This window comes from Eptesicus fuscus, chromosome 11 (genome assembly GCF_027574615.1).
Source record: "Eptesicus fuscus isolate TK198812 chromosome 11, DD_ASM_mEF_20220401, whole genome shotgun sequence".
Taxonomy (NCBI): Eukaryota; Metazoa; Chordata; class Mammalia; order Chiroptera; family Vespertilionidae; genus Eptesicus; species Eptesicus fuscus.
Window position 1 is genome coordinate 40658471 of NC_072483.1, and position 24932 is coordinate 40683402.

General features: G+C 41.6%; 1 protein-coding gene across 1 annotated transcript in view; it reads right to left on the bottom strand.

Moving 5' to 3' along the window:
• DPP4 (dipeptidyl peptidase 4) overlaps nucleotides 1-24932 on the bottom strand; it is an 83909-nt gene that overhangs the window by 31269 nt on the left and 27708 nt on the right. The window contains exons 6-12 of the mRNA XM_054723315.1: nucleotides 21998-22050; nucleotides 21817-21889; nucleotides 20833-20953; nucleotides 14727-14887; nucleotides 13191-13294; nucleotides 2941-3070; nucleotides 695-739 (exon numbers count right to left, since the gene is read on the bottom strand). Of these exons, the coding sequence (XP_054579290.1) occupies nucleotides 695-739; nucleotides 2941-3070; nucleotides 13191-13294; nucleotides 14727-14887; nucleotides 20833-20953; nucleotides 21817-21889; nucleotides 21998-22050 (687 nt within the window). The remainder of the gene's footprint in view (nucleotides 1-694; nucleotides 740-2940; nucleotides 3071-13190; nucleotides 13295-14726; nucleotides 14888-20832; nucleotides 20954-21816; nucleotides 21890-21997; nucleotides 22051-24932) is intronic.

Consider the following 24932-nt stretch of genomic DNA (forward strand, 5'->3'; position numbering starts at 1 on the left):
ATGCCACTGAATTTCTGCCGGATGTACAATGGTCACATCTCCTTCCACACTCGTGCAGGCCCTGGATGCAAACCATGTTTTCTGCTTCTGAAACATGCGGTCAATGAGCACACTCAGCATCTTAGCTGCCTTTCAGCAGTGATTGATTTTAACACACCGGGAGCCACCATTTGCCTAGACCAGTGGTCAGCAAGCTCATTAGTCAACAGAGCCAAATATCAACAGTACAACGATTGAAATTTCTTTTGAGAGCCAATTTTTTTAAACTTAAACTTCTTCTAACGCCACTTCTTCAAAATAGACTCACCCAGGCCGTGGTATTTTTGTGGAAGAGCCACACTCAAGGGGCCAAAGAGCCGCATGTGGCTCGAGAGCCGCAGTTTGCCGACCACAGGCCTAGAGTATGTGTCTTGTTTTGTCTGCTCATCATTATTGCTTCCCTGCCTTTTGGCTAAGATCAAGTGTATGCTCTTCATTGATTTTCCATTTGGCCCCTTACTTTTTTCAACTGAGTAGAGTATGTTATCCTTTTCTATAAAAAGATGTCTCTGCAGGGAGCATGTAAATATTTGGTAAACACATATCTTTATTATTAGCAAGTAATCTAGGGCCCTTGTTTGGTATATCTGCATATGAAATAGCTCTGAGTACCTGAGCCATACAACAGAAAAACCCATAACTCTTAAACACTTACTCTTCCAACCCAGCCAGTAGTACTCGTTTCAATATGTTGCCGTGACTAGGAGGGAAAAAGACAAAGACAGAGTTTTAAAAATAAGTGAGATAGGAATTCAATTCTTTAGTCCTAATTTGTGGTAATATAAATAAAATTGAATTTATAATAAAATAATTAAAACATTCTCCATTCATATATTTGTATCTGTGTTAGTATTTCTTATATATTATATAATTATGTAACTTACCTCTCTTACCTAGAGCTCTGTCCTGGGTCCACACCCACCTGCTGTCCTGAAGCTCTACTGGCATTTCAATTCAACATGCACAGAACTGGGGATATCCTCATTATCTTTCCTCCATCCCGACCAGCTTGTTCTTACTCCTTCATTCTTCTCCTAGTTCAAGCATGTCAAACTCAAAGGCTAACACGGGTCAAATAAAAGGGGTATGCGGCCCGCGAGACTCGAGTTTGACATGCTTGTCCTAGTTAGTGGCTGATTCACCCAAGCCATAGATGTGGGAATCACTCTAGATTCCTACTCTTCTGAGGTGACAGTCACTCCCTCAGCCCCTGCCATCTAGTTCTTTGACTTCACTTGTCCTTGTCCACCCCTACTGCTCTAGTTTATGGCTTCAGGCTTTCCTTGGTACATTGCCCTGATCTCTTGGTTGGAGACCCTGCTGTTCTCTCCTTCCAGGGAGCTCTCCACCTCTTCAACCCCAGCCTACCTCATTTGGCAACAGATAGCTCTATCTCACCATCATCCTTTCCTATTTAAAATAGCTCTCATGTCTTTAAGATATGTCCAAAGTCCCCAGAATGGCACCTGGGCCTTATTATGGATCTCTAACTTCAGTTCTCTCCATTGTCCTTCTCTCCCAACCCTAGGCCTATGTACCCCCCAACCTTGCATGCTCCAACCTATTCACACTGCACAGCCTCTGCTCTTAGGGCCTTTATGCCTTTTTCTGCCCAGCATATGGCAACTTATTCCAGAGGGATCCAGGTCTCTCCCACTTCATATCCCATCCCTCTGGGTCTGCTCTCACTCAAGTTGATCATATTCCTTTGCTCTACATTCCTTGAACCTTGCTTATGCCCTTCTAGGGCATAATACTCTGATACTGTATGGTTTAGTTGGCAGGAAGCAAAAAACATAGGTTTTACACTTTACATTCAGGCTGTTGTGTGACCTTAACCAGCTCCCTAACCTTACAGTGTGTAGCTACTGTGAGTGTTCAAGAAATGGTAACTATTACTATTGATTTTTCTAATATTAATGGTATTCCTTACTAGAATATAAACATTTGGGAGAAAAGCATACTGTCCAATTATTATTTTTTCTTTTTAAAAAATATCCAGTGCTTAGCACAGAGCTGGGAAAATAATAAATACAGAGTGTTTGTTGCATAAAGAAATGAATGAATGAATCAAGATACTGGGTGCCTAAACTTTCTGGGTGAGACTGTGTCCTTCGCTCAATCAGGATGGGAACAGAAAGGGATCGTGTGTGTAGGGCCCATTACCAGAAAAACCGTTTGTAGAGGTGCCCCTGACTTATACAAGCAAACCTCTACCAGGCTTTACTCTCCCTAGGGGACTGGCTCCCAAAGGGGCTTTAATTCTGATCCACCAGCCTGGCTGCACCTTGTGGTCTCCTGGATGGACAACTCCCGCCCTCCCACCCCCTGTCTCCCCTACCCGGCACCGCAAGGTTGGATCAACACTTTCATTTGCTTCAATGTTGCCACCCTCAGACTGGTAGTTATCTGTTTAAATTCTAAAACTGTTTACTGCTTAAAGATAGTCATGGTATGGTATAGATGTGTCTCTTGATATTTGTTTTGTTCATATATATATATATATATATACTCAGCCCGTCATTCCCCATCCCATGTATTTTCTCGTTTGAAACACACTTCATTGACCGTGCAGAACCTGGTCCTTTGGTACTTTTGAATTTTACATCAAATTCTATCTTCTGGGTTTCCAATCACCACCCTTCCCAAGTGACAATATCCATAACTAAAACAGCATGACTCGTGAGCGAAGGTGAAATAGAAGCACCACCAGATATCACATTACAGTATCTAAAAGTTAGTCAATCCTTACTTACTACCTCAGGGTCAGACAAAGAGTTGGAAAGAACAGAAACTCAAACTTCCCTTCCTGATGCCCAAACATTCCTTCCCTCCCGGTTTTCACACAGCCCTTTGCTGATGGCATGTAGCTCTAGAAGCAGAACATCCCATCAACCTTACCACTAAGCAATTCCATCTGGGCTCATCATAGTCACAAATATCTATTATTGAATAGTTCTGAATCCTCCGGAGCCACTGCAAAGAAATCCTTTCTTTGGTTGCCCAGGTCACGTCACATAAGTAGTGATCCCTGGAAGAAAGGAAGGAAGGAAAAAGGGGAGCATACTTATTTCCAGATCTTGGTACATTTAAACATTCTACTCAATGCAATGAATCTTAATGGGAATACAATGTTAAATGGCTGTTGAAAGCATTTAATACCATTGGGAATGAAAAAGAGGTCCTATGGAAAGAAACCGCCCAGGGTGATCTGATCACAAATTCCTAACTGGTTATGGTGGGTAGTCATGCTTCAAGCCTAGAATGTCTTTAGTAAAAGGTCTATTTTTTTGCCTTAAGCAAGCCCTGTGCATTATTTTAGTGCATGTAGGTAACTCACCTTTTAGACCCCTCAGGAGAAAAACCATCCTCAAGAGAGCACATAGTCTTGTTAGCTATCCTGTAATCCAATCACAATCCTGCCTGGCTCCCTCCCCCCCCCCGCCCCCCCCCACACCACACACACACACACACACACACACACACACACACTTCACATAGTCCTCCCCTCTTAATTCAAATGCATAAAAGAAGCTGCAAACTGCCAATCTCCAAAGCATTTCTCTCAGTCTGGTGAGATCTTCCAAGTGTATCCTCTGTTTGACTCAAATTATTTTTTCTAAAAATTTTCTACAGCTTATGTCAATACCATAATATTATACCTTTTCTTAAAGCTCAAAGTGTAATTAAAAAAAAAATGTTCTTATTGATTTTTTTTTTTTTTAGAGAGAGAGAGAGGCAGGGAGAGGGAGAAAGAAACATCAAATGAAACATAAATTAATTGCCTCCCACACATACCCTGGCTGTGATAAAACCCAAAACCTGTCATTTCTGTGCATAGGACTATACTCAGCCAACTGAGCCACACTGGCCAGGGCAAAGTGTAATTTAATTTTAAATAGAAATTAAAATAAATCCGACAAAAGAAAAACAGCTAACATTAGATGGCAGTTAGCATATGTGACCCACACCACGGCAGGATATTTCAAGTCCTCAGCTTGGCCTTTGGTGGTGCCAGGGAGTCAAGGGTGACATTTCCCCATCACTTTTCTCTCTTGTGGGAACGTTACCATGAGGCCAGTGACACTGACTGAGTTTGGAGTATTTTCTGGTAATTTGATGTGCTTCTCTAGAAAATTTTTATTTGGTTGAAACCACAGCTGATCTTTTCCTCAACGTCATTTTTAAAGGGGGAAACGATTGACTCATATCTCTACAAACTTTGAAAATAAAATAATTATATTCCAAAAAAAAAATTCTCAGGAATCAAAACACGAACGATGTGAAGAACTTAAGAAACCCTGTGGCATTTTAAGGTAAATTTATACAAATCAAGATATCTCTAGCAGTGCATTTTCTGCCCACACATACCTTTAAAAGTTTTTGGAACTACATTTTGATTTGCAGTGTCATGCGTGGAATTCATAATTTACTTTTCTTCTAGCCTCCCTAACACTATTTGCTCTGGATATTTTATTTTATTTGCTCTCCCCACCTCCTATTGTGATTTTGTATAACCATTCTTAAGTTGCTCTTTTCCACTGTCTGACAAAAGCCTGCTTCCAGCCTGGTCCAGTGGCTGTATTTCCTCCTCCATAATAGCTCTGAAACCCTCCCTTGCTCTTTCCTTCACAGGCTCTGCCCATCCCTCCTCCGGCACTTAGTGGACTGGAAGCTCTCTGAGGCAGGCCACAGCATCTTGTTTGCAAGATATATCCCCAAGGCCTGGCAGAATACCTGCATGAACCAAGCACTCACTGAAATTCTGAGGAATGCAGCACTGAGGGGGGAAAAATGCTATGCTGTCCTTTGTGGCCTAAATAGCTTTCCTTCCGCAGAATTCACAGGTCACTTCCCCGTGCCATTCCCTTTATAGATACTAAATCACATAACAAACATTTATTGAGCTCTTAGGGTGGATCAGGTGCTGGATTAAGCACTTTAAATCCCTCACCACTTCACTAACCCTTTTTTACAGCTGGGGACACAATGTGTTATTGCAGCCAGGGTACCAGGGCCTCTAGGCTGTCCCCACACAGGTGGCAGACACTGAAGGAAGACCAACCCCCTTCTCCCAGCAGCAAAGCACTACATTCCCGCAAGCAGGGACTCCCCTCCACTTCAAACTTTCCTCTTATTAAGAATATATATTCAGCCCAGCTGGCATGGTTTAGTGGTTGGGTGTCCACCTATGGACCAGGAGGTCAAGGTTCAATTCCTGTTCAGGGCCTATGCCTGGTGGCCAGCTCAATCCCCAGTAGGAGGCATGCAGGAGGTGGCTGATCAATGATTCTCTCTCATCATGGATGTTTCTATCACTCTCTCACTCTCCCTTCCTCTTTGAAATCTATTTTAAAAAAAAAAAATCTTAAAAAAAAAAAAAAGAATGTATATTCGGCCCTAGACCTAGCCAGTTTGGCTTGGCAGTTAGAGTGTTGCCCCTCAGACCGAAGGGTCTTGGGTTCCATTCCAGGCCAAGAGCAGGAACCCTGGTTGCAGATTTGTCCCTGGCCCCTGACAGGTTATGTGCTGGAGGCAACCCATCAATGTGTCTCTTTCATGTCAATGTTTCTCTCTCTCTCTCTCTCTCTCTCTCTCTCTCTCTCTCTCTCTCTCTCCCCCTCCTCTCCCTCCTTTCCCCTCTCTATAAAAAGTCAATGTAAAAAATATCTTCAGGTGAGGATACAAAAAAAAAGTACATTCATTATCCATTCATGATCTCGTCTGCATGGCTGGTATTCCTAGCTGCCCGGCTTTGTTCAGCCTGTCCTTCAGTCTGAAACATCTGTCATGCTCTGACTCCTTTATTTACTCAAACATCCCCTGTCCATGATGGTTTCTAGGAAACTCCTCCTCCTACACCACTCAGTCTTATGGTGCTTATCACCAGACGCCAGGCTGCAGGGCCTGAGAGTGCAAATGTTTCTTCAAATACCCAGGAGCAAGGGTGCCCCATCTAGTCTAATTCTTCATCGGGCCCAATGCAGAGGTGTTACATGAGGAAAAGGAAATGCAAATAAATCTGACAGGGAATAAAAGTACTTGCAAAGGGAATGGAAGAGTGCAACACAAAATAGAAAATGAAACTTTTTGAAATTAACTTTTTAGGCCAGGGATCAGAAAACTTTCAGGAAAGGACCAGATAGTAAAATTGTAAGCTTCCTGGGCAATATTCCCTCTGTCACAACTACTCAACTCTGCCTTTCAGAGACAGTAAGTAAACACATGAGTGTGGCTGGGTTTTGTGGTAGGCAGTAAGAGAGGCATGAGCAGAGCAAGGACGATGGGCCAGGTATAGAAGGTCACCATGGCAGAAAGCCCTGAGTGCCTAGCAAAGGGCAATTGTAGGGTAGGACCTCACCCCCAGGGTGACCTTTCCTTCCCTAGCATATCACTGGTCATACAGTTTAGACCCCCTGACCTTTCCTCCCTAGAGATAACATCTAGGCCTCAGTTGTCTTTCAGCTCCAGGCCCAGAAAAGCAGCAAAACCAGACAATGGACCCCACAGCTGACTTTAGGTCCAGCTGCTTTGGATAATGACCCCCTGCCCTGGCTCTGACTCTGAAAGGACACCTAGACCTGGAAAGCTGCTGAATATTCTATTGAGATCTTACCCTGGGACCTCTCTTAAAATTTATACCCTTAAAACTCTTCAGATGGAGGAACCAGTGTGCTCTCCCTCCCCAGAGCACACCAGCGCCTTCCCCTTCTTCTCTCCTTCCCCCCAACCCCAAAATGCGTCACTGTACCTTCCTCACCTCTAAGTTCCAAGGGCCTTTCCTTTGCCTCTATAACTTGTTTCCTCAGCCCATTTCTTCTATGAATTACTTCTTCAACCTTTGTGATTTTCTAAATAAATGTTCTCTTATAGTTGGAGTCTAGGCTCTGAATTCTTTCTTAGCCAGAACAGAGGTACCGAGGTTGCTGAACCCAGGTCTGGCCTGAACCCACAAGTCTAGCACCTAATGCCATTCTTGCCACCCCCAATAGTCCCAAAGAAATGCTGACATTTGAAGTTCATATAATTTTTACATGTCATGAAGTATAATGCTTCATTTGATTTTTCCCCCCAACTATTCAAAAATGTAAAGCTATTCAAACTTGCAGATCATACAAAATGGTCAGGGAGGTAGGACTTGCCCAGTGGTATGCTCTATACAAGTAGTTCTCTCTGTTCCAGGTAAAAAATTCTATGTACATGTGATTAAAATTATGTACCTCTCTCTAGGGGAGAAAAACATCCCCATACCATGTATACAATTTCCAAGGGTTCCATGGGACATTTGTTAGGAACCTGGGCTCCAGGAAGAGCCTTCCTTTTTCTACAGTGGCCTGGTCGGGGGAGGGACAGACAACGGGGAAAGAAACTCTTACATGATTAGTGGGTCACCTAGTACTGAATGCTTTATCTACTAACAGCCGTAAATTATGCTTTCGTGTTCAAAAATCAGCCATAGAAACTTTTCCCCATTTGAAAACACTGAGCAATGGAATTTGGGAATTCTGCCAGGAAACTCACATGCATCTGGCATCTTCTCCGCCCATTTCTAGATCAAAGGTTCATGAGCCTGTATCCTCCATTACCTTTGTCACTCTCCATAGCCCACGGTGTACTCTGCACCCTGGGAGTGCCCGGTGAGATAGTTCACCAGCAGAGCAAGCAGTAATTTTTGAATTCTAAGGTATACACATTTCTCTTCAATCATAGTTTCTATTTAGGATTTGGAATTAGCAGGAGACAGAATAAGAGTGCATATCCCAGCCCAGAGCTGAGATCATGGCAGGACCAGATGTCAGTGAGTCATGAAAAAGATATAAGGGAACCGATGGTTCAATTGTACTTTTTACCGAAAGGTTGACGTCTCCTTTTAAAACTAGAAAACCCCAACAAGCAGGATTATCAGCTATACTTTTCACTCCATGCTGACTTTATTCTGCAAAAATCAGAGAGGCAACTGTGGAGTAGACTTTCGTTAGGTTGGGGGAGAGATAGAAGAGGGACTGTGCAGGCAACCTGACCTCCCCTTGAGACAGTGACTGCCTACCCCAGATTTGACCTAGTGATTCAACCAGCTCTTCTAACTTCTGGAATGGGGTTAGTACAATGGGAATAGGGAGCAATGGAGTAATTTCTGGACATAATAATAGGTTACACCCATGTGGAATCTACTATGTGCCAGGAACTGTTGTAAGTGCTCTCTTGACATAAAGCTCATGCCCACTGTACGTGGCAGGAATATTAGAGTTCATGTTTCGCAGACATGGAAATGGCAGGGAAGAAAGGCTAAGGAACTGTTGTAAGTGCTCTCTTGACATAAAGCTCATGCCCACTGTACGTGGCAGGAATATTAGAGTTCATGTTTCGCAGACATGGAAATGGCAGGGAAGAAAGGCTAAGTAACTTGCCCAAGGTCATGCTCTGGAAAATGTTGGAGCCAGAATTCAAACTGAGCAGTTGGCTTCAGATTTTCTGCTTCCAGTCGCTCCCTCTGTAGAACCTCTACCCATCCCTCTGGTAAACATTGCTAGCTTTACCTTCTTGCTTCTTTTCAGGATAAAATTCCTCTCTAGGAAATCTACCTATTCCTAGAGAGTGTGTGTAAACTGAACAACTGAATTTGACAAAGCAAATCATATTTGAATGCACTGGGAGAGACTTGCTTTTGAAAGTCACACTACAGGGAATCCCTTGGTAAAGTGACTGCTGCCTTGCAAACAGTAGGCATTTAGTAAATGTCTGTTGAGTGACATTAATACCCCTAACTTGTATAAATGTTTCTTTTGGTATATTAAAGATGCCTAAAATAAGGTACACATTACTAACTGGAAAGAATATTGGAGAGAAAACTGCTACTAAGAGCAAGTGCAGACGGTGCCGTGATTAATTCAGCGAATCACCCAAGGAAGCGGGCGTCCTGCCAGTGCTGGCCGTGGGCTCCATGCCACCCTCTGCTCTGACAGAGATGCCAACCCTCCCCGGGCCGCTGACAGATCGCTGAGGAGAGGAATGGGTGGGGTGAGATGGAGCAGATCTGAGCTCCTAATCTGCCTCCTTTCTTGGAGGTATCACCAGCTTCCAGGGCACTTCAGTCCAGTTCATTCATCTCCTGTGTGACAATCCCAGACCGTCTTGTCCCTGCTTTACAGACCAAGGGTCATCAACTGTTCAGAGGAGACATAGCAAGTCTATCTATGGTGTCCCTCAGGAGCAGACAACTGGGTGGGGTAGGTCATGAACTGGGTGTGACAGTTCCCCTGAGCCACTGAACAGATGTTGGGTTGGGTCACCTCAGTAGAATTCTCCCTGATCCTCCAGCTTCAGGCCACAGAATTTTCAAATGACTGGGAGGAGACAGAACACTGGAAATGCTGTGCCAGGTCATTTTGAAGGTCATCTTTGATGCCGGCTGTATAAACTATTTTGCACTCACAAAGTCACATGTGAACTATACCTTCTGTTCACCCATGCATGCATTAACTCTATCCATTTATTCTATAAATATCAACTGGGTATTTGCTATGTCTTAGGCAGCCTGCTAGGCACTGGTTATATTATAGTAAAGATTGGCCCCTACCTATAGAACTCATCTTACTTCAATTCAGCAATGTGAAGCTTTGCTCTAAATAAAGCGGTTAGGAGATTGGTGATTTTACATTCACCAATCTCCTAACCGCTTTATTTAGAGCAAAGCTTCTAAACAGTTTGAGCTTTCAAATTCCCAGCATGAGTAGTCAATACAAAAGCGCAGCTTAACAAATCCAATTAACTTGCGTTCTAAATCAGGGGAGGTGGTAGGGAGGCTCACCCTGATTCAGATTCAGGCTTGGGCCGCTGACAGAGTGACCTGGATGCCCTTCTCGCTTGTTATCAGAACAGTCCATTCCTGACAAACTGCAAACTGGCCTTATCTCCTGTAGGTTTTCACCTGCTGGAAGCTCAGTGGTGAAAGGTCATGGCCTAACAGGAAAATTAGTGATGGGCACATGGGCGGAGGAGGAAACAATCATGCTGCTCCTGGCAGGGTGTCCCACTCCGGGACCTGGGACTTACCGGGCAATGCAGCACAGGGTGCTAGGCAGTTTACTAAGAGGCATAACTTGCCTGGGTTTACTTGGCTTTGCCGGATCTCGGCGTGAGGCCAGAAAACGGAACATGACCATGTGTTAGAATGTTTTCCACAGACATGATCTCAAGCCTGGTTTTAGTAAAGCTGGGTCCTTACTGGTATGAACAGAGACCAGAGCTGGATTTGCACTTTCCTATCTTATATATCCTGTGGCATTTCCAAAATACAATTCTTTGGTAAAATATGTTCCACACAAATATCTCCATGGAGTGAGGCAGCCCTCATTAGGAGCATGCTGTAAAGAACTACAAAGAACAACTACAAAGAACTACATGGGGTGAAAAATAAATCCTTAGAACTACTGAAGTTTCCTGAGCTTAGAAATTCACTCCACTGATTTCCAAGTGGGGAGGACTCCATCTCTTCGTCTGTGAAATGGCCATGAAAATTACACCATAGGGAGTATGTGGAAAATAAATGAGCAGACATCCAGCACAATCTCAGCCCATAGGAAGCACTCAATATATTTTAATTCAATTATTCTGGCCTGGCAGGTGCTGGCCTCTGCCTTATTACCAGTTCCCACACTAACTTGCTGTGTGACCTTGACCAAATGAGTTTACCTCTCTGGACTTCAGTTCTTTCACCTGTGTCTCACAGTGGTGTTCTGGAGCCCCTGCAGGTTCTGTCTAATTGCTTGAGACTCGGGGGTTTAGGAAAGGGGATGAGGACCGGGCCTGCAACCTGTGCAGCTTCCATTTTCTGACTCTGTACTTCTGGGCGCTATCTCACTTGAACAGTTTTCTGGGTCTTCAAAAAAAAAGTTTCCCAACCAGTGGTGAGGTCTAAAGCTCCTTCTATATCTAATACATATACTTTTTTTTTTATTGATTTCAGATAGGAAGGGAGAGGGAAAGAGAGATAGAAACATCAATGATGAGAGAGAATCATTAATCGGCTGCCTCCTACTGGGGATTGAGCCTGCAACCAAGGCATATGCCCTGACTGGGAATCAAACTGTTGACCTCCTGGTTCATAGTTCGATGCTCAACCACTGAGTCACACCGGCCGGGCTAGATCTAATATTTTTTTCAGGGCAGGCGCTCATGGTTCATCCTCCCCTCAGACAGTTATTAGCTGTAGACCAGGTGGTCACACCAGGCCCTGCTGCTCTTGGACAGCCCCACATTTCCCCGTGCGGTTCCTCCCGCTTCAGTGCTCTTCCTCCCCACTGTGCCCTGCTGTAACCCTACCTGTTCAATCTGCACATGGTTTGATTGCTGGGGTCACAAAAAACCCACCTCTCCCCCACTCCCTCCAGAATGCCTCCAGCCTTTTGTTTATACCTCTGTCACATTTGCTCTTGGCATGATTTATGGGAATGTTTTACATCCTCTACCTGATCGTAAGTCTTAGAAGGGCAGAAACTCACTCTGAGGACTTTTGTGTGTGTAAATAGTGGGTGCTCAATCAATGTTGATTGAAGAAATGGCTGGATGGGACCAAACACCAGGTTTTAGAACCACTGGGTAAAATTTTTATACCCTTGGACAAACTCAGGAAAAAATTATTTTTAAATTTACTAGTAACTGGTCTCCCTCCAAAGAATAAATAGGTTAATATAAATATGTCTAAACAAGTTAATGAATTAGGAATTGCAGAGCAAAGCCGACAGCATGCCTGATTTGGTAAATGCAACCCTGAGAAAGCGGATACTACATTTTACTCTGATGACAACTTCAGGAACCTGAGGGCACCACCTGAATTCGCACAGAAGGAGGCACCTAGCAGAATGCTTACAAGCGCTGTTCTCCAAGTCAGAAAGACAAGATTGAATACAAAATTCTACCTGGTCATTTTCTTAATCTCTAGGACTCATTTTTCTTATCTGTAACACAGACATATGATAACAGTTGCTGGAAAGAGAGTTACTTTTGACAGTACCCTGTGTTTGGCACATAGTGAGTGCTCAAAATATGAGTTATTATTTAAAAGCAACAACAAAACCAATACAGATAAAAGAAATGAATAAGGAGAAACTTGATAGCCCTAAATTGCTTATCTTTACAAGAAAATAACAAGGGGCAGAGGGTGCTCAATAGCAGAATTTCAAACCACCAAGGATTATTTAAGCAACTGACATCCTCAGGCACATCAGCATCATGAGGCTCCTTACATTTAATCCACAGTTGCTAGTTTTTAAGAGGACTTGGAAAGCCTGTGTGATCTGGCCTTACTCCCAGCACTCTCCTCTTCACTCAGGGTGCTCCGGGCACCCTGTCTTCTTCTCAGGTCCTTTAATGCACCAAGCATGTTCTCTCTGCAGGGTCCTTCCACTTACTCTTCCTCTTTCTGGATTCGGTACCCCTAGCTATCCATGTGGCAAGACCCACCCCCACCCCTTTCTTCACATCAGTGCTCACAGGTCATCTCATCAGAGAGGCTTTCCCTAACACTCCTCCCCTCCCCCTCACCATCACCATCACTATCACTTTGCCCTGCTTTGCTTGTCTTCACAACATTTGTTACCACCTGACATTTTATATATATCTTTTTTTTTTTAAGAAAAAAAAAATTTTTTTAAAAATATATTTTATTGATTTTTTACAGAGAGGAAGAGAGAGGGATAGAGAGTTAGAAACATCGATGAGAGAGAGAAACATCGACCAGCTGCCTCTTGCACACCCCCTACTGGGGATGTGCCCGCAACCAAGGTACATGCCCTTGACCGGAATCGAACCTAGGACCCTTGAGTCCGCAGGCCGATGCTCTATCCACTGAGCTAAACCGGTTTCGGCTATATATATCTTTATTTGTTTCCCTGGTTTTTGTCCGCCTCTCCCACCTTAAGTATAGGTTCCATGACACTAGGGACTCTGACTGCTCTATTCATTGTGCAACAACATCTCTGCCCAGCAGAGAGACATCAAGTATGGTCAACAAAGAGTAGCTAAGTGAAAGAATGAATGACTGCCAGCCTGGGTGATACCATGGGAGAATACCACGGAGTCTGCTATTCATTTTTTAAATCTTCTCCTTGGGAGATATGCCACTACCCACTCATTTGGGTCAAGAGTCTTACCCTATTAACACAGAAGCAGGAGCAGTGATTTGCACAGGAACGAGACTGGTGAGGTTGTCAGTATTTACAACATAGAACTTTACAGTTGGATTCTCAGCTCCTGCCTAGGAAAAAGCAATCACAGGATTGGTATTGACAAAAAATACATCATCGCACAAGTTTAAAACTGTACAAAAATGCCTGCATTACAGCCATAAAATTATAACAATCAGACATATTCAAACAATTTAATGCAGATAAAATGAACATAAGGGAGGGTCATGAAATGCAACCTTTTCATGTTCAGTCAGAAATATATATAGACCCCAAACACTCCTGTTTAATTAATAAATATTCATAATTTATGTATACTTTATGCAAACAAGGACACATTTCTTAAAATCATTTCTGATATTTTGCAAATATATCCTGACTCCAGAAGACAAGAAGTCAACTGGCTGACCACTAGGAAAAATTCCTTGGGTTCAGCCAAAGACACAATCCACCAGGAAAATTAGTTTCCCTGAGCCGAGAGCCAATAATGCTAATTAGGAAGCTGTCATTTTCACTCCAAATTCAGGTTCACCACGTTGGAGTTTTACAATAAATAGCATGACAGAAATCTATAAAACCTTTTTATATACACACATAGATCCTCAACTGACAAATTAGCTAGAAATAATGTATTTTTAGTAAGAACATTTTATGGTTTGTTTGTTTTTTTGCCAGTTTCACTCATCAAAAAATTACATTTCACTGAAAATACATCTCCATATTTAGTCTCTGATCTTTTTTTCTCTGTCTTCCTAAAATGGCAGCTCTTCATAAAACAAATTGAGAGAGTTGGTAAAAATAAAAATCCCTTTTTCCAAATTGCTTACAGCAAAACAACACTTTACTATTAGATTTTCCTATGGACAATATGACAGTCATTATTATTATGATACTAGTGAAGAATTGTTGTTCCCATCTAAATTCCCCTCTTCCTTAGCTTACACTGCTGAAGAAAGCTTTTCAATTTTCATAAACATGCATCCGGAGGGGGAGAACAGCCTTGAAAACCAAGACATGACACTATTATTCCAAATGTAGGATGTGTGAAATTAACACTAGTGCCAAATCTATAATAGAACCACTAAAACTAGTCATGTATCTGTTAATTAGTAATACAACCTGATATATAATCAAGCTTTTCAACTTCATCTAGGGCACATTCCAACTTCCACAAATGAGATGAGCTTGTGATTCAATTATAGCCTCTCTTTTCCTCCATTCAAACATTTTCAGTCCCCCTACCTCTTTCAAAAGCATTTCCCCCATCTTTTTCGGCTTGTCATTCCTCAAAGTTTTTGGAGAAATTACAAAACCTTAAATCACACTCTTTCCTGGGATAATAAAAATACTTTAAAATTGCCAGATGCTGTTGACTTCAGCAAGAGTAATCACAGCAAGCTGTTGAAGAGAGACTGACAATATTTTCATTAGCAGGAAAGGATTAAATGAAACCATTCTCTTCCCATCAAATCACAGAACTGCTATATGAATAGGAGCACAGACCTTTGGATATGGAATGTGCACCGTCTTTGGGTACTGCACTGACTCGTCAAAGTAGAAAGAGTATTCAATACGTGGGACTTCGGTGTCGTTAAACTGGGCATATGCTAAAAATGTGCCGTTTGGAGACCACCACAGAGCGGAGTGGGTATTGAAGATTTCCTCTGAAAAGAGACATAAATTGTTCTGTTACAAGAAGTAGATGATAAATTGGCTTTGGCATTCAAAATATTGTGCTCATTAGCTTTAGTAATTACAGTAGAGTTCAACTAATGAACCACTTTGCATTTGCTGGGCTTCCAAAATCAGAGTAATACAAATGAATAAAAATAAAATCTTCAAGGATAGATCTGGGCTATAAAAATAAGTAACCCGTTGGACTGTTTTAGAATATTTTAGCACATAATATTTAATATAAGCTGTACATGTTTTTCTTTATCTTATAATCCTCTAAATTTATGCTGCAAAACATACTCAAAGTAAATTTCACATAAGGGGCTGATTCTCCTTTCTCATTTTCAAACCGTCAACATGCCAGCATACTCTCCCCAACTGGGTGGGTGGTGTGTGGCTCCATGCTATTAAACCAATATGGTGCCCAGAGTTTACTACTCTTGGCACAAACAAGGTGTGGGAAGGATAGATTTAGAGTGGTGAGGAGCTCCATGAGACCCCTACTCAGAAACATCTCCTTCGCCTAACCTGAAGAAACTGAAGACTCCCTTTGGATTAACACCCTCCTCTGATGTATAAGATGATGGGTGAGGAAAGAGGGTCAAAGAGGAATGCAAAGGAAAGAAAAGGTCTTGATTTCCAGAACACTCTTGGCCTCAATCTCTGGCAAAGGTAGCTCCTTCATGTGTTTATTATCAAGTCTGTTCACGGGATTTGCAACCACTAACTGTTAAAATGCCAGAACCTCTTTTATCAACTGGGGATGGAGGATTCAAGTAGACTAAATAGAGACTCCTAGTTCTTTATGCAGATTTAATCCATAAATCTTATGTTCTGATGTGAATATAAAGGTAAAAACAAAGGCATAGAAACTTGAATCTTAGAATTAGGAAACTATTTATCCCAATCACTTTTCTGATTCTTGGGGCTTCCTTACAAGTTTCTTCCAAATGCTTGTTTTCAATAATAACAATAATAGTAGTAGTAGTGACAGTATTAATAATAATAATAAAACACAATAATAATTAAGATGAACAGCAGCATATAATGAATGCACCAGGAATTGATAAGCAACTGACATCTATTATTTCAGTTAATCCCCATGATAACTCATTGTGCAGATGAGCAAAGGGAGGCAGTTAGGCTTGAAGAGAATAAGTAATTTGTGGAGGATCACACAGGCAACAATTGATAGAATCAAGAATAAATCCAGGCCTATTTGGTATGAGTCCATGCTTTTCATTTCCATGCTCTGCTATTTCTTCCTCTCTATTTCAGCACCTCAAGTAACAGAAAACCTTCTTCTTGGTAAGGAAGCCTGCTCCCCCTTTGACTGCTTTATACCTATGTTGCTTTATACCTAACACTTATCTAATTTAGTCTTCACAAAGATCCATGGGTGAGTCTATTCATAGCCCATTTTACAGAGAAGGCAACTAAAGCAGAGAAGGACTGAGTGAATTAGGATGTAGGCCTTATGATTCCAAGTCAAGGATATTTTACACTAAGAACTTCCTTATATATTGAGTTGATGTCTCACTACTTGTGGCCTCTATCCATTGGTTCTAGTCTAAGATCAAGATGCAAATACATAAAATTAATATAATTACAGCAAGGTTATTATTTTTAAAATTTCTTGTAAGTACAGGTAGCAGATAGTGCTCTAAGTTTTGAATTGGTGGTTATTTGGAATACAGAATATGTTTTTCTATATTGATGAGTATTAAAATCCTTCCTATATAATAAAAGGGTAATATGCAAATCAACTGAATGGCAGAATGACACACACTGACCACCAGGGGGCAGATGCTCAATGCAGGAGCTGCCCCCTGATGGTCAGTGCACTCCCATAGGGTGAGCGCTGCTCAGCCAGAAGCTGGATCATGGCTGGAGAGTGCAGTGGCGGTGGCAAGAGCCTTTCCTGCCTCGGTGGCAGTGTTAAGAATGTCTTCCTGCCGGCTTAGGCCGGCAGGCAGACATCCCCCAGGACCCCCAGACTGTGAGAGGGCACAGGCCGGGCTGAGGGACCCCCTGAGTGCACGAATCTCGTGCACTGGGCCTCTAGTTATCATTATGAAACTACATCTGGTTGAGGGTTTGGGGTCAAGATGGCAGTGTAAGTAAATGTGGTACTTGCATCCTCCCACAACCATATTGAAATTACAACTGAAATACAGAAAAAAGCATCATTCAGAACTACCTGAAATCTAGCTGAACCTGAATGAAGGTCCTACAACTAGGGAATTAAAGAAGAAACTACATCAAAACTGATAAGAGGGTGGAGATGCAGATCAGGCTAGTCCCACACCCATGTGTAGTGGATAAAAAAGTATATCTTGGCTACAGAGGTCCCCCCTGAGAAGCAAGGGGTCCCAGCCCCACAACAGGCCCCCCAGCCCAGGGTTCCAATGCCAAGAAGAGAAGTCCCCATAACTTCTGTCTATAAAAAACAGCAGGGATTGTGGCTCAGTGAGATGGAAGGCTGCTGGAGTCCCAGGCATTCATCTTAAAGGGCCCACACATGGACTTACTCAGACTCACTTGCTCTGAGCTTCAGCACTGGGGCAGCAGCTCAAAAGGCACCAGGTATATACAAGGATGAACTGAATTGTCTGGCATCAGGGCAAGAGCTGGAGAGGCAGCTTTGACAGAAGTATTAACAGAGGCCACTGTTTCTTTGATGAGCCCTGCTCCCACAGAGCTGGCAGGTGAGCACCATATCCGAATCTCTACCAACCTGGCTCACAGTTTGCCTCGCCCTGGTGATTCCCTGAGACCTGCCCCACCCAACTAGCGGGCTCACCCAAGCTGTTTCCAGCAGCTTTTCCATACGAACAGCCTGTCTTGGCTCATGCTTCAGACTTTCCTAAAACTCTCAAACAAGCAGCATCTGGCCTTGGCATGTCTTGTACTTCTTGCTACCTGGCCTCAGGCCTGGCACTAGTGATAGCCAGCCTTGGTTGGCAACTTGGCCTCTTCTGGGCACCTTCAAGTCCAGTACAAGTAGCAGACATCTGCAAATTGCTTTGTAGCTCATAATTGGTGGTCCCAAGCATGGTGGCTGACCTTGGCCAGCACCTCCCAGGAGGCTCCAGAGGCAGCACACCTAGTGGGCAGCTTCAAACCACGTTGATGCACCACCCAACCACCTCCACAAGCGACACACTCCACAATGGACTCAGCAGGCACCAGAGCCCTGTTCAAGTAAGTCCTGTTCTGTGGGGTGGGCCCCAGCACAGCTGATCTTCCACAGTGGGCACAGCTAGTCTTTGCAGCCAATGGGTGTAGGCGTAAATCCCTCCCATTGACATGTCAACAGCAATCAAGTCGCAATTGCAATAGAGGGTATACACAGCCCACATGGGGATGCACCTGGAGTGCCTAGCTTGGGTGATCAAGGAAATTATGCCACTGGATCCTACAGGACACCTACTACATATGGCCACTCTACCAAGCCCAGGAGACATAGCAACTCTACCTATTACATAGAAACAAACACAGGGAGGCTGCCAAAATGAGGAGACAAAGAAACATGTCCCAAATGAAAAAACAGAATAAAACTCCAGAAAAATACTAAACACAATGAAGACAAGCAATCTTCTAGATGTAAAGTTCAAAACACTGATTATAAGGTTGCTCAGTGAACTTAGGGAAAAAGTAGGTAAAGTTAGTGAGGACTTCAACAAAGAGACAGAAAACATAAAAAACAAAAATACAAGACATAAATGAGAGCCAGTCAGAAATAAAGACTATACTAATTGAAATGAAGAATACAGTACAGGGAAACAACAGTGGAGTAGATGGAGCAGAGGATCAAATCTGAGATTTGGAAGATAAGAAAGCAGAAAACACCCAATCAGAACAGCAAAAAGAAAAAAGAATGCAAAGAAGAACAGTATATGGAGCCTCTGGGACAATTTCAAGCACACCAACATTCACATCATGGGGGAGCCAGAAGGAGAAAAGAGAGAGCAAGGAATTGAAAACCTATGTGAAAAAATAATGACAGAAAACTTCCCAATAATTTTTCTGATTACTGGGGCTTCCTTCAAGTTTTTTCCTAATGCTTGTTTTTAATAACAATAATAGTAGTAGTAGTTACAGTATTAATAATCCTATGTAATAAAAACCAAATATGCTAAGTATCCAGTCATCCGGTGACCGGTAATGATATACTAAGGCCACTCAACCACTCTCTATGACATGCACTGACCACCAGGGGGCAGACAGTTAACTGGTCGACCGGTCGCTATGATGTGCACTGACCACTAGCGGGCAGATGCTCTGACTAGTAGGTTAGCTTGCTGCTGGGCGAGATGGGCCAGAAATGCTCTGGAGCCCTCCTGTGATCCCTCCCCAACCCTGATTGTGCATTGGTGGGGTCCCTCGGCCTGGCTTGCATCCTCTCACAATCCAGAACCCCTCGGGGGAAGTTGGAGAGCTGGTTTCAGCCTGATCCCTCAGGCCACTCCCCTCAGGAGGGCGCCAGATGCAGGGCATAGGGCTGGTGAGCGCTGCTGTGGAGTCTCTCCCAATTTGGACTGATTGGGCAGGAGCTCGCAGCAGGCACAGTGGCGCTCGGATGAGTGGGAGCTGCAGGTAGGAGCTGCAGGTGGTGTTGGACTGTGGGTTTTGGCCCGATCCCCGCAGGCCACCCTGAGGAACCCCACCCGTGCACGAATTCGTGCACCGGGCCTCTAGTAAAAATAATAAAATACCGTACAATAATAATTAAGATGAGTAGCAGCATATAATGAAAGCACCAGAAACTCATAAGCAACTGACACTATTATTTAGTGCAGGGGTGTCCTTATTGTACACGCAGCTATTCCTGAGGAAGGGTCGGGTCAAGCTTTGGGAAGAGGCTTCACGCTGTTCACACTGGGGATCCTGGAGGCTGTGCTGTGCTGTCCACCAAGTGTTGAAGATGTTTCCAATTTCTAAGAGACTAGTCTTAGTAAATTTCACTGTGTTTTTTTTTTTTATTTCTTTATTGATTAAGGTATCACATATTTGTCCTCATCCCCCCATTCCCATCCCACACCCCTCCCCACGCATGCCCCCACCCCGCTGTTGTCCTTAACCACTGGTTAGGCTCATATGCATGCGCACAAGTCCTTTGGTTGATCTCTCCCCTATATTCCCACCCTCCCCTACCCTCCCTCTGAGGCCCGACAGTCTGATCCATTCCTCCTTGTTTCTTATTTTTGAACCATGGGAATTCAGGAGTCTTTAATAAGCATGAACCAACTTTGTGAACTGTTTTGAACATCTCAAAATGCCTTTTACCTTGGCAACTATAGACATGAAAAAAGTTTTTCTAATATTTTTTAAGTATCTAGAATGTTTTTATACTTCCTAAAACTTTGTATCTTAAAAGAAAATAAATCCTTTTTATCACTTTTAGTTCTGTTTTTTGACCAATATTTTCTTAAGCCTTTCTAATTATTTCTTTCATCTTTAACATCAGGAAATTATAATTTGCCCAAGAAAATTAACACAAATCTTTTAAAAAACAGGTGTTTTCTTCCCTGCTACTCCCCAGCCTCCAAACAATATTTTGTAATCTTTTGGAATGTTGTGGGAGTACTTAGCTTACTTCTGGGGTAGGTAGGCCTGATGTTAATCTGCAGGCTTTTATGCATCTGTAAAGCAGAAAAGCTACCTACACAGAAAGGCTCTTTGTAGCGGTAGACTGAAGACAATAGGAGCATTGAGAGACAATGAGGACATAAGCAGCACTAGCTACTGCTAAGAAATTCTTCTGTGATATACCTGGTGCTGTGCTAAAAAAAAAAAAAAAAAAAATTGGTAACATTATAAAAAATGCAACTTTTTTGAATGCCACTGAAGTTCTTCCCTTTTGAAGAAATGTTTGACCATTTAAAAAAAAACTTACAGATTTTCTGGTTTAAAAATACTTTAACGTCTCTACCTTCATAAACCCAGTCAGTTATTCCATTACTGATTGCATCTTCTCTTCCATTATGTGTGACCCTCTGACTTGGTGAATTTGGATCATTTTTAACATAAATATCATTGTTCCAAACATATGCCTAGAAAGATTAAAAATAATATTGACATATAATAGCATGATATATTTTATCCTGAAGATCAAGAACATATTTATCAATTCTTTTATCTTAAAACATTGTGCAAGTGTAATGGTTACTTTAGGTTATTCAATTTGGGCAAAAGTAAGAGTCATTTTCTTAAATTATCAGTATACAAGCTACAATCCCAATTAATTTTAAGAACACTCCTAATATATTAAAAAGAAGAAGCTCACAAGCACCACTATTTGGATGCTAAAGTATATAAGAACACCTAGAAGACTGACCACTTCTAGAGAACGATGTGTGCTTTGCATTTCTTTTTGGGGGAGGTGACTAAGGGAATTCAGTTGCATGCTGGGAGGGAGCAGTTCAACTACAGGTAACATTCCATCTTCCTGTTTAGATTATTTGGGAATTTTAACATCCTCTTAGCTCTATAAAATATGTAGATATATCTATAGTGACACAAAGAAGGTCATAGAACTAGCAGAAAGCAGGTATGCTTTAAAAACACCCACCCATAAACTATAACCACAGCAAAAAAAAAAAAACAAAAAACAACCCAAAACCATAAAAACATGTGCAAAAAACCCCCAAACAAACCAAAAACACAACAGAGATTAGAATTTAAGAGCTTACTGAACATTTTCCCATTAAATAAACAATTTCCTAAGAGCAGTTCAGAGACTTTCAGGAATTGTGTTTACTATGTTAGACTAGTAAAATATCATTTTAGGCAATAATACTATAATTGATACTAAAGTTTTGGCTTCCTAAGTGTCTACTCTGCATCAAGATTAGCAGCTTCTGCATACGAGAGACTTGAGCCATTATTTTTCTGATAGAAAAAAAGACTCACTAACCAATTTATGACCCTCTGGTGACCATCTGATCAGTTGTGTATCATTTGGAATTCTTTCTTCTGTTATCAGCTGCCTGGAAAAAAGATAAAAGGAAATAACTACCAAATTAATAAATCACAGGTGTTTTTTTTTAATTATTACACTAAAAAAGCATAATATATTTTATGAGGAAGTCACTGACCTTTTATTTAAGTCATAAATGTCATATGAAGCTGTGTAGGAATACCTCCATTTCTATGAAAGAAAACAGACATTTCAGGCTTCTGTGATTCTGGATAGTTTTTCCACTTGCTATAGGAGCTCAAGATGACAGACAAAGTAATAAAACATATAATTCTCAAATTTTACCTCTTCTTATAATTCTTTATTTAGATTCTTAGAATTTTGGAATTAGAAAAAAATCTTAGAGACCATCTAGTCCAAACTCCTCTGGATTTCATCTATAACCTAATTTTAACACCACCTCTGCCAAGGGGCCTTCCCAGGACCTCAGGGGGCTCAAGTGCCACTTCCTGTGCAAACATTATTCCCAGCACTAACCACAGTATGTTAAGTTCACCTGTTTAAGAAGAATGCAAATTTTCACTTTTCAACCATTTTACTAGCAAAATATTTAAAATACTGATACTTCTAGCTCGGCCAGCGTGGCTCAGCCTATGAATCAGGAGGTCATGGTTTGATTTCGGTCAGGGCATATGCCTGGGTTGTGGGCTCAATCCCCAGTGTGAGGTGTGCAGGAGGCAGCCAATCAATGATTCTCTCTCATCATTGATGTTTCTATCTCTGTCTCCCTCTCCCTTCCTCTCTGAAATCAATAAAAATATTTTAAAAATCTATACTTCTATTGCTGGAGGTGATGTGGAGAAATGTTTACATTCCTACACTGACCATGAAAATATAAAGTATTATAGATATTTTGAAAGCCACCTACCAATATATATTAAAATTGAAATGCACATACTATCAATATTTTAAACAACCCTCTCAAGAAGCTCAAAAATGAAAAGCAAACCAAATCTAAAGAAATCAGAAGAAAAGTAATAATAAAGGTAAAAGCAGTAATCAAATAAAAAAACACACAATAGAGATAATTCATCAAAGTCAAAAATTGGTTCTTTAAAAGATTTTTAAAAATGCTAACATAGTAAGTATGAGAGAAAAAAAGGTATGAATGACCAATATCAAAATGGAAAATGATATACCGCAACAGTCTACAGACATTACAAGATTTTAAGACCCTACTACAAACATTTTTTGCTAATAAATTTTAAGTTAGAAAAAGGGAAAATTCCTCATAAAACAAGTTATTAAAAATAAGAAGAAAAAATGAAAAAAATCCGAAGTAAAAATGGAAAAAAAACTTAAGATAAATATATATATGTTACAGATTTATATTTATGAAAAAAACATTTATATGTGGATGCAAATGTAAATTAAAAAAAATATTTATCTGAATGTCCATCTTCCTTACCATATTCCTAGAGGGAAAAAATATGTGTTCTATTCACCTTTAAAATACTAGAGCTTGGTCTAGTCACAGGTTGAGAATCGCTAGCAGGGTCACCTAAGACCATTGGAAAACACAGATATTTACATTATGATTCATAACAGTAGCAAAATTACAGTTATGAAGTAGCAATGAAAATAATTTTATGGTTGGGGGTCACCACAACATGAGGAACTGTATTAAAGGGTCGCAACATTAGAAAGGTTGAGAACCACTGGTCTAGTGGAACCACATAGTATGTATTCAAGGAAGAAACACAACTAAAAGAAAGTCAGATTTTACCTATAAGGATGAAATAGATATGGAATAAGTTACCCTAAGAACCCAGCTGTATACGGCAGAGCTGAGACTCAAGCCAGAGTTCCTAACCTTGAATATTATTTCCTTCTTATCATTTATCACCCCCTAGCCTCTTATGTCAACAAATATTTATTAAGTCCCTACTTTTTGCAAGTTCTACATTCCTTTTTGAATCCTGGATTAATTTGACACACCCCAGGCTTGTTTCTGGGAAACCTCTGAGTATAATACTTGCTAGAGCCAAAAGGTGTGGTGCAGGCTAACAACACAGAGATTTAAGAAGGTTTGAGATCATTTCAGGATGACAGATCCATCCCAGATTTTGAAAGGACACCCAACATATTTGGAATGTTCACTTCATCTTTTGGAACAGACTCATCTATTTAGGATATAAACATTGGCAACTATCCCCTGTGAAGCATTATTAGATAAAACAGGCTCCCTCTCTCTGAAGAGTTCATAGTCGAATGGGGGACATGAACAAGTGGATACAAGAAAAGAATCACAAGAGATTAAATGGAGATGGGTAGGGAGAGGCAGAAATCATAAGTTGGGCCTTGGGGAGAGAAAAAGCCCTACAGAAAGGTGATTCTTGGACCGAGTTTCAGTGGCAGAGGACGTTCACACAGACACGAGGTAAATGAAAGCATTGTAGCAGAGAAAAATTGAAGCACAGAGATAGGAAAGATCCTGGAGTCTTCTAACCTGGATTCAAGTCTTTCTATAGACTGAATATTTATACCTCCTATCCCTAAATCATATGTTGAAGTCCCCAATGTGATGATATTTGGAGGTGGGGCCTTTGGGTGGTGACTAAAATTAGCTCAAGAGGGTGGAGCCCTCATGAATACATTAGTTCCCTTATAAGAGACTCCAGAGAGATTCTTCGCCCTGACCACCATGTGAGGATACCCAGAGAAGATGGCCAATTATGATCCAGAAAGCAGCACCTCTCCAGACACTGAGTCTGCCGGCACCTTGATTTTGACTTCTCAGTGAGAAATAAATTTCTGTGGTTAAGCCATCCAGTCTGTGGGATTCTGTTACAGCCACTTGAATGGACTAAGATAAATCTCTAAGGTTTAACAGCGGACAAGTTTCTCTCTAAGCTTCCATTTTCTCTTTATGAAAATATCCAAAATGACGACAATAATCTCATGTGTATGAGAATGCAGGTGAAGTGCTTAGCAGGGCTCCTGGGATTGTCAATGTGTGCTAGATGAGGCTGCTGTCTCTAGCACATTGGGCAATGGGTAACGATGATAGGAGGACATCCATACCAGGCTGTATGGCACTTATTTATTTATGT